Source organism: Thamnophis elegans, chromosome 14, assembly GCF_009769535.1.
Source record: "Thamnophis elegans isolate rThaEle1 chromosome 14, rThaEle1.pri, whole genome shotgun sequence".
Classification (NCBI taxonomy): domain Eukaryota; kingdom Metazoa; phylum Chordata; class Lepidosauria; order Squamata; family Colubridae; genus Thamnophis; species Thamnophis elegans.
The window spans coordinates 6,241,497-6,259,220 of NC_045554.1; the positions used below are offsets into that span (position 1 = coordinate 6,241,497).

The 17,724-nt window shown below is 44.6% G+C and overlaps 1 protein-coding gene across 1 annotated transcript; it reads right to left on the reverse strand.

The window, feature by feature from the left end:
- Positions 1–1,016: 1,016 nt before the first annotated feature.
- Positions 1,017–17,353, reverse strand: LOC116518062 (cytohesin-3-like). Its single transcript, XM_032231302.1, is given in 9 exon segments — positions 1,017–1,841; positions 3,779–3,933; positions 5,754–5,765; positions 5,767–5,826; positions 5,937–6,012; positions 12,417–12,532; positions 13,371–13,519; positions 15,140–15,252; positions 16,995–17,353. Coding segments are annotated over 9 exon segments (888 nt in total). The 5' UTR covers positions 17,129–17,353; the 3' UTR covers positions 1,017–1,768.
- Positions 17,354–17,724: the final 371 nt, after the last annotated feature.

The window sequence follows — 17,724 nt, forward strand, 5'->3', positions numbered from 1 at the left end:
ATTATGCCACCCCTACTCCTTATCACTAGACTAAACGTCCCCAATTCCTGCCGGTATCCTTCATACGCTTTGCCCTCCAGCCCCCTAATCATCTCCGTTGCTCTTCTCTGCACTCTTTCCAGAGTCTTTTGGAACACACCCTTGTTGCAAAAAAAAGCACAAAGAAGGGCGAAAGAGGAGGTTTTGGTTTTTGTCATAAGGGGATAGTACCTTGAAGAGCCCCCCCCCAAAAACACCTTTCAGAGGCCTTTCCTCTAAAACTAAAATTAAATTACTTAATGTGGAAACTAAGCCTAAGCCTTTTCTAATTTCGTTTTACTGGCCTCGTGACCACTGAAAAGTTTTGGCCCAATTTGGATCCCTGTTCTTGATGCCGTTTGGTTGGCGACCACCAACGCAATTATTTTGATTCTTAACTGTTGTTATTGTCAGCCACCGATGGCTCTCCTGAGAAAATACTGTTAGATACAGGGGTGGAATTCAGCCGGTTTGCACTGGCTCGGGCGAACCGGTGGTTGCAAGGACTGGCTGGCCACGCCCGCTCTGCCCCTCCCAGGAGTCTCCACGCAGCCCGTTCATCATTCCAGGTAAGTGCAAGGCCTATGTGGAGGCTCTGGAAGGGCCAAAAATGGGCCTCCCGTAAGTCTGGAAACAGAGGGCATCCAGAGCCCGGGGGAGGCTGTTTTCGTCCTCCCGGAGCATCAAGGAAAGCCTCTGCAGCCTAGAGAGGGCAAAAGCCATCCACCCCTGCTGTGATGCAGGAAGCCGAGTAGGCCACGCTCACCCGGCAAACAGGCGGAGAACCGTTTGCTAACATTTTTCAATCCTACCCCCCGGTTAGATCCCAACATTTATAAGTCATCCATACACCCAGCAATACGATTGCTGTCTCATTTACTAGAAAATTTAGCTATTTTTCTTTTGGCCAACAGAGGATTTCCAATCCGCTGGATTTTTTAAAAATGGCAAAACTCCTGTTTTCCTTTAAGGAATCCCTCAAGTTTTATGTCTTCTAAACAGAGGGATGGATTAGATGGGCCTGTAATCCTTTGAGATTAAAATCCTCAGCATTTCAAGACGGTACATCCAAAACAGATCACCCATTTTTCACTGGTGGCTTTATGCTCATCGGAGATGGATTCACAACACCTACAGTTACTCGAGCACCACAACTCACGTTCTCCCTCTCTTAGGTGGACATGTGCACAAGGGGCACAACTTCCACATCAATGGTGTGATGCTCAGGGTGTCATTTTCCCCCTCACCGGCCATCAAACAGCTATCTTTTTTTTTTTAAAGCAAGGATCACAGATCCTTTCAATCCAGTTTCCTGGAAGTGGAACGAGACCCTCTTGGAGAAGACAATATGGAGGACTGGGCTAAAACCCAAGAGGAACAAATGGGGGGGGGGATACCAGTTGGGGAGGGGAAGCAACTTCCTGGAGAGCTTTTTCAAACAGGACCATCTTGCTGAGAGAGAGAGATGTGATCACACACAAGCCACATCAATGGGATTCAACGTTACGCACGACAGTCTGGATGTAAGCTCTGGATTCAAGCTCTGGATGTAGCTCTTAAAGACTCAGAGGAAAAGATCTCTCTCTACCAGGAAGGACAGGACACCGCGAGGAATCACAATCCCCAACAAGTAAAAGAGGAGCGGGAGATTTCCAGCTCAGTTGTGGTTCCATCACACTCCCGAAAGGAGTGGGATGAGACAGGCTTCCTTGGCACTGGACACCGGGATGGCGAGAGTCCTTCCACAGCGCTACTTCTTGTTAGCAATCCGTCTCTTCCGAGTGGCCAACATGTCATAAAAAGGGTCCTTGCTGATGCTTGCCCTAAAACGAAAGAAAACAATAATAAATAATTAAGCTAGGTTTGCACCCTAACGCCAGTGGTTTTCAACCTCAACAAGTTTTAAAATACGTGGACTGGGGAATTCTGGGAGCCGAAGTCCACCAATCCTAAGATTGTCAAGGTTGAAATTCTCCGCCTGGACCATAACAAACTACAGACAAGCCACTGTCTCTGTGAGCAATTAGCAATAGTTAGACTTATATATACCGCTTCATAGGGCTTTCAGCCCTCTCTAAGCGGTTTACAGAGTCAGCATATTGCCCCCAACAACAATCCGGGTCCTCATTTTACCCACCTCGGAAGGATGGAAGGCTGAGTCAACCTTGAGCCTAGTGGGATTTGAACAGCCGAACTGCTGAACTACAGTCAGCTGAAGTAGCCTGCAGTGCTGCATTTAACCACTGCGCCACCTCGGCTCTTCCAATTACTTTCCACCTGGCTTCTCAACACTAAGTACCGTATTTTTCGGAGTATAAGACGCTTCGGAGTATAAGACACAGCTTTTGGGGAGCAAAACAAGGGAAAAAATATCTGCCTCTGCCTCCCAGCAATTTGCCTCCTTGCAACAAACAGCAAACAGTACCGACAATATACACCGTTTGTAGTGTTATATTTCAGACTATTCTTGTACAGATGCTATTAAAATCGACGTGCTTTCTGGAAGCATAGTTATTCTCTGCTATTTAAAAGAATAGCACTTTTTAAAACAATAGCACTGGGCCTCTTCGGATCAAGCATTTATTTTAAAAAGCTTCATTTTGTTAACTTGTCTAGAATAAGAAAGCAGTCTTTAAAAAATAAGTCTAATCATTTGAACATTCGATAGGCATTTATAGCTGTTGACTTACCTCCTTGCAGCAAACAGCCTGATTAGCACAAGGGAAAAAAAAAATCTACCTCTGCCTCCCAGCAATTTGCCACGTGGAGCAAACAGCAAGTTTCACTTTCAGTTTCTCCCGATCATCAGCTGTTTCAGCTTGCAGGGATTGCTATAGCCTATTGAAGCCTCCACAAGCCCCCCTTTGCTGCAAAGTGGCAGAGGCCAAAGGGTGGGGGATGGTGGGTGGGTGGGGCTACATTTAGTGTGTAAGACGCACCCACATTTTCACCCTCTTTTGGGGGGGGGGAAGGTGTGTCTTATACTCTGAAAAATACGGTAGTTTTGGCTAAAATACACTCCCTTCCCAAGTGTCTCTCCTGGAAAGGTTGTAAGTCGAGGACTAACTAATTAGTCCTCAATTTACAGCAATTCATTTAGTGACCATTCAAAATTAGAACGGCAGTGAAAAAAGGGAACTTTTTCACACGACCGTTGCACCATCTCCGTGGTCACGCGATCAAAATTTGGACAATTGGCAACGGGGGTCATATTTGTGTCTCGGGGTTATGTGATCCCCTTTTGTGACCACCTGACAAGCAAAACCAACGCAAGAAGCCAGATTCACTTAACAAATGCCCTCTTAACTTTACCACTGCAGTGATTCCCTTAACAACTGTGGCAAGGAAGGTTGTGATATGGAGCAAAACTCGCTTAACGAATGTCTTACTTAGCCACCTAAATTTTGGGCTCAGTTGTGGTGGTAAGTCAAGGACTACCTAGTATGGTGAACACATCCATGTGATATCATCATTATCGTTTAACGACCCCATAATCCCGTGCGGGATGGACTCTGGGCCTCTGAATGGAGCTAGCGGATGTTTAAATGGCTGGATTCCCTCCCTGTTGCCAGTGCCGAGTTAAGTTCAGCAGATATATTCCCAGAGAGAGAAATATCTGCCTCTATCCACGATTGAACCCTCCGTCTCCTCATTGTGAGGCGAGAGCGCCACCTCTAGGCCACTGCCCCATCACTTTACAGCTGGACTCTCCCTACAGCTGGCCTTGTGCTCCCCGTCTTCCCATGAATAAAGTCCTCACTTGATGGATTTAATCCACTCTTCTTTTTCTTCGGGCGTGGGAGCCGATATCCTGTACACCATGTGGTTGCCCTCGACCACCCGGCCATCCGCTTCCGTCTTACATGCTTTGATCACTTGTCCTTTGTGGCCGGGATTGTACAGCTCAAAGCAGTTCTAGGGAGCAAACCACACACCAACAATGACACTTTAACCTCCGTTTGGCAAGAATTGCTCCTCTGCAGAAGCCACATTCAACCAGAGCTTTCTCCAATCATTGTTGGTATCTTTCACCTTCGTAAATATCATTCTGCTTTATATAAGACCGGGTCATTTTTCCAACCTATTTTTCCCTTGCAATGTAATAAGTGGTTTACCATTCAAACCCACGATCCCTAAATTAGCCAGCAAGACTAAATAATGATGTGATAATAAAAAAGCAGATAAAAACTAGGAAGACAGAGAAATCAATATATTGGTTATACTCGTATGATGTGGTGCTTGTAATGTTTTCAGATCTGAAGTGCTTAATTTTTCTTTTAAAGGTAAAGAGCAGGGTTGGGAAGAGCTCAAGGAAGTCAAGAGGATGCCTTAACCACATGATTGAAAGTCTACTGGTCTATAAATGAATAAAAGAGAAGAGATGATAAAGATAAGAGAAAGATAGATAGATAGATGATAGATAAATAGATAGATAGATAGATAGATAGATAATCTAGAGAGAGAGATTAGATAGATAGATAGATAGATAGATAGATAGATAGATGATAGATAGATGATAGATAGATAGATAATCTAGATGAGAGAGATTAGATAGATAGATAGATAGATAGATAGATAGATAGATAGATAATCTAGAGAGAGAGATTAGATAGATAGATAGATAGATAGATGATAGATAGATGATAGATAGATAGATAATCTAGATGAGAGAGAGAGATTAGATAGATAGATAGATGATAGATAGATAGATAGATAGATAGATAGATAGATAGATAGATAGATAGATAGATAATCCAGATAGATAGATAATCTAGATAGATAGAGATAGATAGATAGATAGATAGATAGATAGATAGATAGATAGATAGTAGATAGATAGATAGCTAGATAAGGAGAGAGAGAGATTAGATAGATGATAGATAGATAGATAGATGATAGATAGATAGATAGATAGATAGATAGATAGATAGATAGATAGATGATAGATAGATAGATAGATAGATAGATAATCCAGATAGATAATCCAGATAGATAGATAATCTAGATAGAGATAGATAGATAAGATAGATAGATAGATAGATAGATAGATAGATAGATAGATAGATAATCCAGATAGATAATCCAGATAGATAGATAATCTAGATAGATAATCTAGATAGAGATAGATAGATAGATAAGATAGATAGATAGATAGATAATATAGATAGATAGATAATATAGATAAAGATAGATAAACAGAAGACATGATAGAGATGATAGAATATAGACATAGATAGATAGATAGATAGATAGATAGATAGATAGATAAGCAGATAGATGATAGTAAATCGATAAGATATAGAAATATAGAATATAGATATAGATAGCAGATAGATGGTAAGATACCATCTCTATGAGATAGAGAGAGAGAGAGAGAGAGAGAGAGAGATGCTAGAGAGAGATGACTGAAGTTCCTTGCTTATAAAGAAGATCCAGGCCTCGTTCATGTGGTCATGTCCACTATCTTGTCCAATAACATCCCTTCACATCTGTCCCCTCCCAATTGGTATCAGCCATTTTCTATTTGATTTAGCAGATGTCCCACAATGCCAAGCAGCTGAGATGCATCTCCAGAACAAGAGTTTTACACTAAGTTGAAGGTTCAGAAACCAGCCGGTACATCCGTAAGAGCCGCTCGCTAAGGATGAGGACTGATTTAAAGGAAATCAAGAAAGATCCTTTGGGAGAGAAAGGATCTTCTGAAGAAGTCGGGAGAAGAAGGAGCGAGAACTTACCGGCTTTCTTGGATTCTTCAACTTCCTTGATACTGAGGTTTTCCAATGGAATGATTCCCCTGGGCTCTTTATCCTAGGAATTTGTGGGGGAGAGGGAAAAAAAGGAATATCCAGTCAACCTGTTGAATAGCTTGGCTGTGGAAGAAGGGACGTATTATTGACACCTACGAATCACACTCACACCGTTGTGTATTCAAAATAATAGAGGCAATTATCAGTCAGTATAAACCATCTCCTTTTCCACGTTTTCACCGTCCACCTAAAAAAACAACCAAGAAAGCCACTCAGTTAGGTTGGGCTTTCCCCTAAGCTATGATGCATGGGACAAAAATAACCTGGTTACCTTCTGATTAAATGATTAGCCGTGTGCAAAAATCAGACAATTGAATGGAAAATGGATATAGAAATAGGGTTAAAATGAACACAAGTTTACTGAGGCTCTCCTTATCCAGAAAGGGTAGCTGGATTGATTTGCCGAGCTAAGCCAGGGTTTTATTTAAGTATGAATTGACAATCAAGCCACAGTTAGCTGAGTTCAGACACAATACTCGTCCATGGTTTGCCCTACACCAGTGATGGTGAACCTTTTCGGCACCGAGTGGCCAAACCGGACTGTGCATGCATGTGAATGCATGTGCGTGTGCCACAGTGCCAGAAACATGAGCAGTTCGGCCCAGTGAGCATCTCCAAAAAACAGCCTGAAAATGGCTCCCAAAATGGCCTGAAAACAGCCTGAAAATGACCTGGAAAACAGCCTGAAAAACAGCTTGAAAATGGCCCAAAAATGGTCTGAAAAAACAGCCTGAAAATGGTCAAAAACAGCCTGAAAATGGCCTGAAAAAACAGCCTGAAAATGGCCTGAAAAACAGCCTGAAAATGGCCCAAAATGGTCTGAAAAAACAGCTGAAATGGTCAAAAACAGCCTGAAAATGGCCTGAAAAACAGCCAGAAATGGCCTGAAAACTACTGGAAAAACAGCCTGAAAATGGCCCCCAAATGGTCAGAAACAGCTTGAAAATGGCCTGAAAAACAGCCTGGCTTAAAAACAGCCTGGAAAATGGCCCAAAAATGGTCTGAAAACAGCCTGAAAATGTTCAAAAGAGCCTGAAAACAGCCTGAAAAACAGCCTGGCTTGAAAACAGCCTGAAAACAGCTTGAAAACGGCCTGAAAATGGTCTGAAAAACAGCCTAAAAATGGTCAAAAACAGCCTGAAAATGGTCTGAAAACAGCCTGAAATGGCCTGAAAACTGCTGGAAAAACAGCCTGAAAATGGCCCCCAAATGGTCAGAAACAGTCTGAAAATGGCCTGAAAAACAGCCTGGCTTGAAAACAGCCTGAAAAACAGGTTGAAAATGGCCCAAAAATGGTCAGAAAACAGCTTGAAAATGGCCTGAAAAACAGCCTGGCTTGAAAACGGCCTGAAAAACAGCTTGAAATGTCCTGAAAAACAGCCTGGCTTGAAAATGTCCTGAAAAACAGCCTGCTTAAAAACAGCCTGGAAAATGGCCCAAAAATGGTCTGAAAAACAGCCTGAAAATAGTCAAAAAGAGCCTGAAAATGGCCTGAAAAACAGCCTGGCCTGAAAACAGCCTGAAAAACAGTTTGAAAACGGCCTGAAATGGTCAAAACAGCCTGAAAATGGTCTGAAAATGGCCTGAAAACAGACGGAAAATGGCCTGAAAAACAGCCTGGCCTGAAAAACAGCTTGAAATGGCCTGAAAACTGCTGGAAAAACAGCCGGAAATGGCCCCAAAATGGTCAGAAAACAGCCTGAAAATGGTCTGAAAAACAGCCGGAAAATGGCCTGAAAAACAGCCTAAAAACAAGCAAGGAATTCCAGAAAGAAACCCTCAAGATGGTAGCGAATTAGTGACGGCACTCCCAGGAGCCACCCAAAACTTGATTTAATTGCACCAACCGGATTCAACTCCTACTCAAAATCAGTGGGAAAGACAAAGACTTTGAAGTAGGTTCAAAAGCTTCTTGCCAACAAGAATGAAGGGACAATCAGGATGGAACAACTGTTTATCTTCATTTGCCTACCTAGATCTTTGAGAGCCAACCCCTTCCTTCAGGTAAAAGTAAAGGTTCCCCTCGCACATATGTGCCAGTCGTTCCTGACTCTAGGGGGCGGTGGTCATCTCCGTTTCAAAGCCAAAGAGCCAGCGCTTCCCGAAGACGTCTCTGTGGTCATGTGGCTGGCATGACTCAACGCCAATGGTGCACGGAATGCTGTTCCCTTCCCACCAAAGGTGTTCCTATTTCCTACTTGCATTTTTTACCTGCTTTCGAACTGCTAGGTTGGCAGAAGCTGGGACAAGTCACGGGAGCTCACTCCATTACGTGGCACTGGGGATTTGAACCACCGAACTGCCGACCTTTCTGATCAACAAGCTCAGCGTCTTAGCCACTCAGCCACCACATCTCTTCCTTCAGACATAATGCTAAAATCCACTTTTTTCCCTTTCTCAAATGTTTCCTTCCGTGTTTTTCTACCTCTTTCTCAATCCGCTTTAGAATCCTTCCACATTTCTCATTTGCTTTTTTTTCCCACCAAAGGATTATTTAACGTCCCAAAAGATCAAAAACGCTGCCCAGCCTTTGGGCAAAGCAAATAAGACATTCAAAAAGAGAGAGAGAGAGAGATTCTATGATTCTTTCCTGGTGAGGGAAAAACGCAGACGAGCGACCAAATTGTTCCTTTTCAGCAGAAAACATCCGAGAAGCCAAAGAACGCATTCCAAACTGGACATATTTATTTCCTGAGCAGGAGAGGAAGTAATTAAAACCAGACCTTGGCTGTTTACAAGAAAAGGTTTCGTCTCAGACAGTTTGAGCTGAGCTGGGGCCAACAGACAATGCAATTGGAATTTTAAAAATTGTCTTGTCCGGAGGGATCACTCCCTGGGATCTGTTGCTTAACAAAGATTTTGTCCAGCTCCAAGGTCTGCTGCGGAGATTTCACTGCCTCTTTCCGCCCCTTCAAATTGGCGAGTAATTATCGTTAGGCAATGTCTCCAAGTTCACCCAAAATAAACTTGGGCGTTACGATTTTTTTCCCCCTAATTTGTAGGAGAAATAGAATCCTCAACACTACCCCCAAAAAATATTTATTTTGGGGAAAAACCACAGCAAAAGCAGACGAGTTTGAAAGAGGAAGACGTTTCCATGCTGCCCTGGGTTATAGAGAGTCCTCGGATTACAACCAATAGTTAGCGACAGTGAAAACAGCACTGGGGGAAAAAGTGACTTGTGAGTCCTTGAACATACGACTGTCACTGCATCTCTAGAGTCACATCATGATCAAAATTGCAATGGTCCCAACATCCCGGGATGATGGAATCACCATTTATGATGTCGGTTAGCTTCCGACAAAAATGGGAAAAACTGGATTCACTCAATGACCTGGTGACTCACTTTTAACAACGGCAGTGGTTTACTTAACAACGATGGCTGGAAAAAGATCATAAAACCAGGTCGCTTCACAGCTGCGTCACTTAGCAAGGAAATCCTCATCCCAATTTCATACGTTGAAAAAACTACCTCTACATGCAACTGTACGATGAACAACCGCGACGTAAAATATTCAGACCATTATGTGGTCATCAAAAGTTTTCTTCAGGGTTTGGAAGAAGAAAAAAAATATTTCTGCTGGTATCTGCTGTCAAATATATTCTCCGTGGATGCAACCAGCAACTTTTAGAAGAAGACTGAATTTAAATGTCTAGAGGATTGTCAGTAATCCTAAATCCGTGATGGCAAACCTCTGGCATGCGTGCTTCAAGTGGCACACGGAGCCATTCCGCTTGGCATATGCGGCTGCGCCCATTCCTCTTCCGGGTTCCTGTTGCGCATGCGCACGCCAGTAGTGGGATTCAATAAATTTTGCTACTGGTTCTGTGGACGTGGCATGGTTTGGTGGGCATGGTTTGGTGGACGTGGCAGGGGGAAGGATACTGCAAAATCCCCATTCCCTCCCAATGAGCTGGGACTCGGGAGGCAGAGAATAGATGGGGCGGGGCCAGCCAGAAATGGTATTGCCGGTTCTCCTAACTACTCAAAGTTCCGCTACCGGTTCTCCAGAACTGGTCAGAACTGGCTGAATATCACCTCTGGGAAGGATACTGCAAATCCCCATTTCTCCCCCGATCAGCTGGGACTCAGGAGGCAGAGAATAGATGGGGGCGGGGCCAGCCAGAGATGGTATTTGCCGGTTCTCCAAACTACTCAAATTTCCGCTACTGGTTCTCCAGAACTGGTCAGAACCAGCTGAATACCACCTCTGGCACATGCGATGATCAGGTGGCCTTTGTGCATGCAGCTGTGCCGGAAACCGGAAGAGATGGACTTCTGTTTTCTGGCATGAGGATGTGTGCCGGCCAGCTGATTGGCACATGTGCGGCAGTAACCAGAAAACCTTCTGGCTGGTGCTCATGCGCGCACCAGAAACCAGAAAGTTCATCTCCCAGCACATGCCTCCTGGTCAGCTCCTCTTCCTGGGCACAGCCCAGATGCGCATGAACTATTCCCATTTCGGCACTTGGTGCCGAAAAGATTCGCCATCACTGTCATGGCTGTCCCAAAGGTACTTTTTCAAGAGGCAACTGAACTTTTATTTTTCCTTGAAGACGTTTTGCTTCTTATCCAAGAAGATTTTTCGGCTCTGACAGAATCCTTCCATTCCGCACTATGCAGTCAGAGCTGAAGAAGCTTCTTGGATGAGAAGCAAAACATCTTCCAAGAAAAAAATTAAATCCAGTTGCCTCTTGAAAAAAGCACCGTTGGGACTGAATTTAAACATTTACGGGGGCTTATTTAGGAAAAAGGGGGCAGGAATGGCCTTCTCTCCATCCTAATCCTGGGGGGATTGCTGGAGCAAAAACCGCTTTTGGTGATCCGTGAGAAGGCAGATTTGCCAAAGAATAAAACAAACCTCAGATTTCTGGCAAAGATTTCTGGCAATCCTGCCATGAGGGGGAGGGAAACCATCTGCAATTCATTACATCGTTTTCCGTCCTCTGTCTGTAGCATTAAAATAGGGCAGCAGACAGTTCCTGCCTCTGACATGGACGAGGGATGGACTCTTGAAATGAGTCGACAGTCAAGTTAGAAGTTAACTGGGAATGAAAACAGATGCTACCGGGGCTGACCGGCCCACGAAACCTGGATTTGTAACGGAGCTCTTTTCAAAAGAATAAGAGAGCTTGGATCTCAATTATTAATTGTCCATTAATTGTCTATTCTTTCATCAGAATCTGGGTGACTTTGGCGAACCTCTTTTTTACAGTAGTGGTGAATATCTGTAGCTGGGGTGTAGTCGGGGTGGGATTTAGCTGGTTCGCACCAGTTTGGGCGAACCGGTTGTTGCAAATACTGGCTGGCCCCACCCACTCCTCCCCTCCCAGGAGTCTCCACATGGCCCGTTCATCATGCCAGGTAAGTGCAGGGCCCAAACTTGGTACACAGATGACTTACTCTCTGGAAACAAACACTGTGGGGGTAAGATATCCTAACACCCCTTGAGGTGTGTGTGTGTGTGCTTCTGTGTCTGTGTGTTCCAGCATAACTCTGGAATGCCTGGGCCGCGGAAATGAAAAGGAATACATTATATCTATAGTGTGAAATCACAGTAATTTTGACAGTGATAGTGCGCATTTTGGATTCAAGTTCTGTTAAGATACAGCCTGTTGTGCCTTAAAATGGCTTCTACTGTACAGCACAGTGGAGTTGCCATGGTGACGGCTTCGTAGTACTCCACAAGGTAAGGGAAGGAATTGGTAAGGATAAAATAAATACCCATTCAACGCCGTGTTGTCAGGTAGCGAGAAATAAAAGGAAATTTCAATGCTACCTTGGTGCTCTTAATTCCAGAAAGTTCACACTCCACACTTGTCAAACTGTCCTAAATCAAGTTGGTCAGTGAGAGGTTGTTAAGGTGTTACCAAGGATTTGATAATTTGCCAAGAGTTTAGATTAATTCTGCAGGCTCTGCCGAGCCATTTAGTGGCAAGCAGAGAGGTGTCAGGCAACGGATGCCGAGGAAGGATTAAAGGAAAGCAGAAGCAAGCAAGGGAAGACGAAAAGAGATACCTACCTCCTAACGCAGAATAAGAAGAGACAGCCAGTCACAGAACAGAAAGGTGATAGATCTCAGCCCAAAAGGAAAACAAGAAGGCATGTTTAAACCAGTCATTTCTACCACCCCCCCAAAAAAAATCGAGAACCCCAAATCAAAACCAACAGAAAGGCACCAATAACAAGTGGGGGAAAAGAGAAAACATTCAGGCATATAAAAGGAAAAAGCTTGCGTGTTTCCTGGTAACCCATGGTAAAAATATAAGTACATTACAGAATACGTATTGGCGGAAGATCATTTAAATCCAACCGAACGTTTGATTGGGCTCGGGTGCTCGGGAAAAAAAAATGGGCAGTTTTCAGATTGGTAAACTCGGAAATGCAATTCCACAACTCGGCAGCCAAAATCACCAAAAAGCAAGACATTTTTTCCCCCCAGTGAAATAAATGATTTCAGCAGAAAGGGATAAAGGCTGCCATTATTCGGTGTGATTTCCAGACCAGGAGTGGAAGGGCGGAAAGGGGGGGGGAAGGGGGCTAAGCAGCCATCGGCCGAGGCCAAAGCTGGGAGGGAAGCACGGATCGACTCACCTAATTTTAGGAGCCAGCCTTCGCGATCGGGATTAAAAAAGGTATGGGTTAAATCGTTCCCATCGTCTTCTGGAATCTTAAAGGGCTCGTTTTTAATGCTTTCGTATAAATTCTGAAAAGAAACCAGAGGGGCAGAGAAGGTTAACACCACAAACAGGGATGCTGGGTCAGGTGCAAAGGATCTGGGTCGTACATTAAATTGCCATTCAGAAGATTCAATGGGTAAGTAGCAGAGATGGGTTCCTACCAGTTCGCACCTATTCGGTAGAACCGGTTCGTCAAATCTACCGAACCGGTTAGAAGAGGTTCCACCAGTGGACCCGGAAAGCAGGCCACACCTACAGAGGAGGTTCCAAAAATTTTTGAAACCCACCACTGGTCCTTGGATAGGATTATTCTACACTATCATGCTCCTATTTATAAAACTCAGTGCCTCTGTGAAAGGTAAGGATGACTACTGCGTTTGTGGTGCAATCAGAACATTGTGTGTGTTGAAGTTGTTTTAACGCAAACCAAAGATGCCTTTTAAAAAACAAGTTTACATCCTATTCTTATGCATGCCAGTGCTGTGTGTGAGGTCATTTAAGGTGGTTCTGACAAGTGTCGTCGGCATCTTCATATCCGGTCACATGGGCGGCAAGCCACTCCCATCCGGTCACATGGGCGGCAAGCCACTCCCACAAACGAGGCCACACCCACAGAGTAGGTTCGAACAATTTTTGAAACCCACCACTGGTAAGTAGCTAAGATGCTGAGCTTGTCGATCAGAAAGGTCGGCACTTCAGCAGTTCGAATCCCTAGCGCCACGTAATGGAGTGAGCTCCTGATACTGGTCCCAGCTTCTGCCAACCTAGCTTGTTGGTTGGTTTCTACACTTATTAGTTGACTCTTTGGCCATTCTTCATGAACACATGAGTGCACGTGTTCATCCCATTTGCAAAGCCACTTACCCGTAGCAATTCTTCCGGGAGGTCTCCTCCCTCGTTAATCCCTCTGTTCATAGATATAAATCTCTCCGCTGTTGGCTTGTCTCTCACGTTGTGGTTGTGTAGACTGGTGTTCAACATGATGATTGCAAAGGAGAGGACGTAGCAGGTATCTAGAGAACGGAAGATCAACGCAGAAGGTTTGTTCCGCACAGCTGCTTGTAAAAACCAGTCTCTGGCAAATATATATGTTCCAGAGTTATGCTGGAACACACACACACACACGGCTGTGTGTGCATTTGTGTATGTTCCAGCATAACTCTGGAACGCCTCAAGCAATTTCAGCCAAACTTGTTACACAGATGACTTACTCTCGGGAAACAAAACACTGCGCGGGAAAGACACCCCTTGCATCCCTTGGGGTGTGTGTTCTGTTAAGATACAGCCTGTTGTGCCTTAAAATGGCTTCTACCGTACTGCCTTAAAATGGGTTCTAGTGTACAGCGCTGTGGAATTGCCATGGTAACAGTTTCACGGTACTCCACAAGGGAGCTCCCTCTAGTAAGAAGGAAAATCCAACATTAGAATTTGCGGCAACATTCATGGAAGAATGGCTGGGATAAATAAATACCCAGGCAACGCCGGGTTATCAACTAGTTTGGAATAAAGTAAACAACTACATTATCCTCTCTCAAGGACCCCCGGCAGAGAGAAAAGACATCCGACCAGAGTTATCTTGAACTTGGGACACAACTCTCTCTGGCACTTAGCCAAGAAGGAAAATTGAATTTAAAATTGAATTTCAGCTTTGTTCGTGTTAAATGACTACAGGGAATCCTCAACTCCCAGCCACAACTGAGTCCAAAATTTCCTTGCTAATTTAAACTGCTGTTGAGTGAGTTTTGCCCTCGATTTTACAACCTTTCTTGCCACCGTTGTTAAGCGAATCGCTTCAGCGGTTAAGTTAGTAACCTGGTTGTTAAGCGAATCAGAGAATCCCCATGGACTTGGCTTGTCAGAAGGTCGCAAAAGAGGATCACATGAACACCCCCCCCCCCAAGGACGAAGCAACGGTCATAAATATGAACCCGGTTGCCAAGCGTCTGAATTTTGATCCGGTGATCTTGGGGATGCTCCCAAGATGAAAAATGGTTGTAAGTCCCTTTTTCCGTGCCGTCATAACTTTGAACGGTCACTAAATGAATTGTAGAAAGTTGAGGATTACCTGCATGCGACCAATTTCTCTGCCTTCCAATCCCAGTTGCTCTAAAGAGGTTTACAAAAACTTCCCAAAACAAACCTTCAATAAAGGTAAAGGTTCCCCTCACACATATCTGATAGTCGTTCCTGATTCTAGGGGGTGGTGCTCATCTCTGTTTCTAAGCCGAAGAGCCAGCGCTGTCCGAAGACGTCTCCGTGGTCATGTGGCCCGGAATGACTCAACGCCCGAAGGCGCACGGAACGCTGTTCCCTTTCCACCAAAGGTGGATCCTATTTTTCTACTCGCATTTTTTCCGTGCTTTCGAACTGCTAGGTTGGCAGAAACTGGGACAAGTCACGGGAGCTCACTCCATTATGTGGCGCTAGGGATTCGAACTGCTGAACTGCTGACCTTTCGGATCGGCAAGCTCGGCGTCTTAGCCGCTGAGCCACGTGTCCCAAAACCTTCAATAGTTGTTACCAATGACAACAGCTGGCCAAGTGATGACAGCACCAAACAGGTTGAGGCTTGCAGGATGTGGCAGTCCAGCCTATAAAGACACATGCAGGTAGGAAAGGCCACGCCCGCTCACCTGTAGACTGGAAGACCCCAGGGTTGCAAAGGCAGTAGCGTGAAGCAAACGCCTCCATCATGCGATCAATTTTCTGAGCTTCTCCCGGCAGCCTAAAACTCCACAGGAACTGCCTGCAAAATATCCAGAAAGTCATGATATGATAAAATACGATTAAAGTAGAATATGATCAAGTCCAAGGCTTCAGCCTAATCAGGAATTAAACATGTATGCAGGCAGTCCTTGACTTACAACCATAATTGAGCTCTAAATGTACGTTGCCAAGTCGGATATCTGAGTCGTGCTCCATTTTATGACTGTCCTTGCCATAGTTGTTGTTAAGTGAATCCCTGCAGTTATTAAGTTAGAAACATGGTTATTAAGTGAATTTGACTTCCCCTTTGACTTGGCTTGTTGGAAGTTCTCAAAAGTTGATCACATGACCCCAGGACCACTGCAACCGTCATAAATATGAGTCCATGGACACAGTGTTAGACTGTGTTCCATGTAGACATAAGCATTTAACATTCATCCAATCCAGGAGAAACTTAAACATAGCTTGTAGAATCATAGAATAACAGAGTTTTCCCCTTCTACTGCAGTGTCAATCATTTTAAACCCTTCCTCCCCCCAACCGCCTCTCAAAAAGACTCCTTACAGGAGAGGAGGATGGAAGGGAGAGGAAGAGAAGGAGAGAGGGTAGGTGAGGGAAGAGGAAGAGTAGGAGTAGGAGAAAGGTAAGAGAAGAAGGAAGGGGAAGGAGAGGAGGAAGGGGGAAAGTAGAGAAGGGAGGGAGGGAAAAGGGAAAGGGAAAGGAGAATGGTGGAAGGGAGAGAAAGAGAAGGAGAGAGGGTGGGAAGAGGAATGGTAGGAGTAGGGGAGAGGTAAGGGAAGACGGAAGGAAGAAGGTAGAGAAGGAAGGGAGGGAAAAAAGAAAGAGAAAGGAGAGGGTGGTGGAAGGGAGAGGAAGAGAAGGAGAGAGGGCAGGTAGGGGAAGAGGAAGAGTAGGAGTAGGAGAAAGGTAAGAGAAGAAGGAAGGGGAAGGAGAGGAGGAAGGGGGAAAGTAGAGAAGGGAGGGAGGGAAAAAGGAAAGGGAAAGGAGAATGGTGGAAGGGAGAGAAAGAGAAGGAGAGAGGGTGGGAAGAGGAATGGTAGGAGTAGGGGAGAGGTAAGGGAAGACGGAAGGAAGAAGGTAGAGAAGGAAGGGAGGGAAAAAAGAAAGGGAAAGGAGAGGGTGGTGGAAGGGAGAGGAAGAGAAGGAGACAGGGTAGGTAGGGGAAGAGGAAGAGTAGGAGTAGGAGAAAGGTAAGAGAAGAAGGAAGGGGAAGGAGAGGAGGAAGGAAGGAAGTAGAGAAGGAAGGGAGAGAAAAAGGAAAGGGAAAGGAGGGATGTTGGAAAGGAGAGAAAGAAGGAGAGAGGGGAGGAAGAGCAGGAGTAGGAGAAAGGTAAGAAGAAGGGAGGGAAAGGAGAGGAGGAAGGAGGAAAGTAGAGAATGGAGGGAAAAAGGAAAGGGAAAGGAGAGGATGGTGGAAGGGAGAGGAAGAGAAGGAGAGAGGGTGGGAAGGGGAAGAGGAAGAGTAGGCGTAGGGGAGAGGTAAGAGAAGAAGGAAGGGGAAGGAGAGGAGGAAGGAAGAAAGTAGAGAAGGGAGGGGAGAGAAAAGCAAGGGAAAATAAGGTGGTGTTACAACAGGTAGAAGGTAAATAAAGCAACCCAAACTGCATATTCTAACCTATTAAATGAAATAATAAATGTGTAAGAATGATAAATGTAAAGAAGAAGGAGAATTATGTGAATGTATACTTAAAATGGTATGTAAGAGAATAAAAAATAAAAATTTTCTTGCCGGGGGGGGGGGGGGGGGAAGAGATTCCTTACCGTAACGCTTGGACGAGATTGAGATCCACAAATTCATGGAGTTCAACAAAAGCCTGAAGTACTTTAATATTAAAGTCATCCCTGGAAAAGAAAAGAAAGGAAGAAGTGGAAATAATAACTGTTTCGTTTAACATTCCCGCGTTGGGCTTTTGAGGTGGACGGGTAATTTTATTCTATGTTATTGTTTTAATTGGCCAGTTACCAAAGCTGTATTCACTGGTAAGAACCAGGAAACCTTCAACAATAACCTTCAGAAATTATGGTTATTATTAGCTAATTGGAAAAGTGCACACTTGGGGAAGAAGAGGACTGTGCGGTGATTGATGCTCTTAGAACTTGGTGGGGGATGGGGCAGGAGGAGGAGGAAGAAGAGGGGAAGACAGCAGGAGAAGGAGGGAGAAGAAGAAGGAAGGAGGAGGAGGAAGGGAAGGACTGTGGGGTCCTTGGTTCTCTCTGAGCTCGGTTGTTTTCTTGCAGACATTTCATTACCCAACTAGGTAACATCATCAGTGCTAGAAAGGAGTGGGGTTTGTGGGGAGGAGGAAGAGGAGGGGAAGAAGTAGAAAGGAGGAGAGGAGAGGAGAGAGAAGGAAGAAAGGAAGAGGAGGAGGAGGAATAATAGGAGGATTGTGGAGTCCTTGGTGCTCTCTGAACTTGGTTGTTTTCTTGCAGATATTTAATTACCCAACTAGGTAACATTATCAGTGCTAGAAAGGAGTGGGTTTTGTGG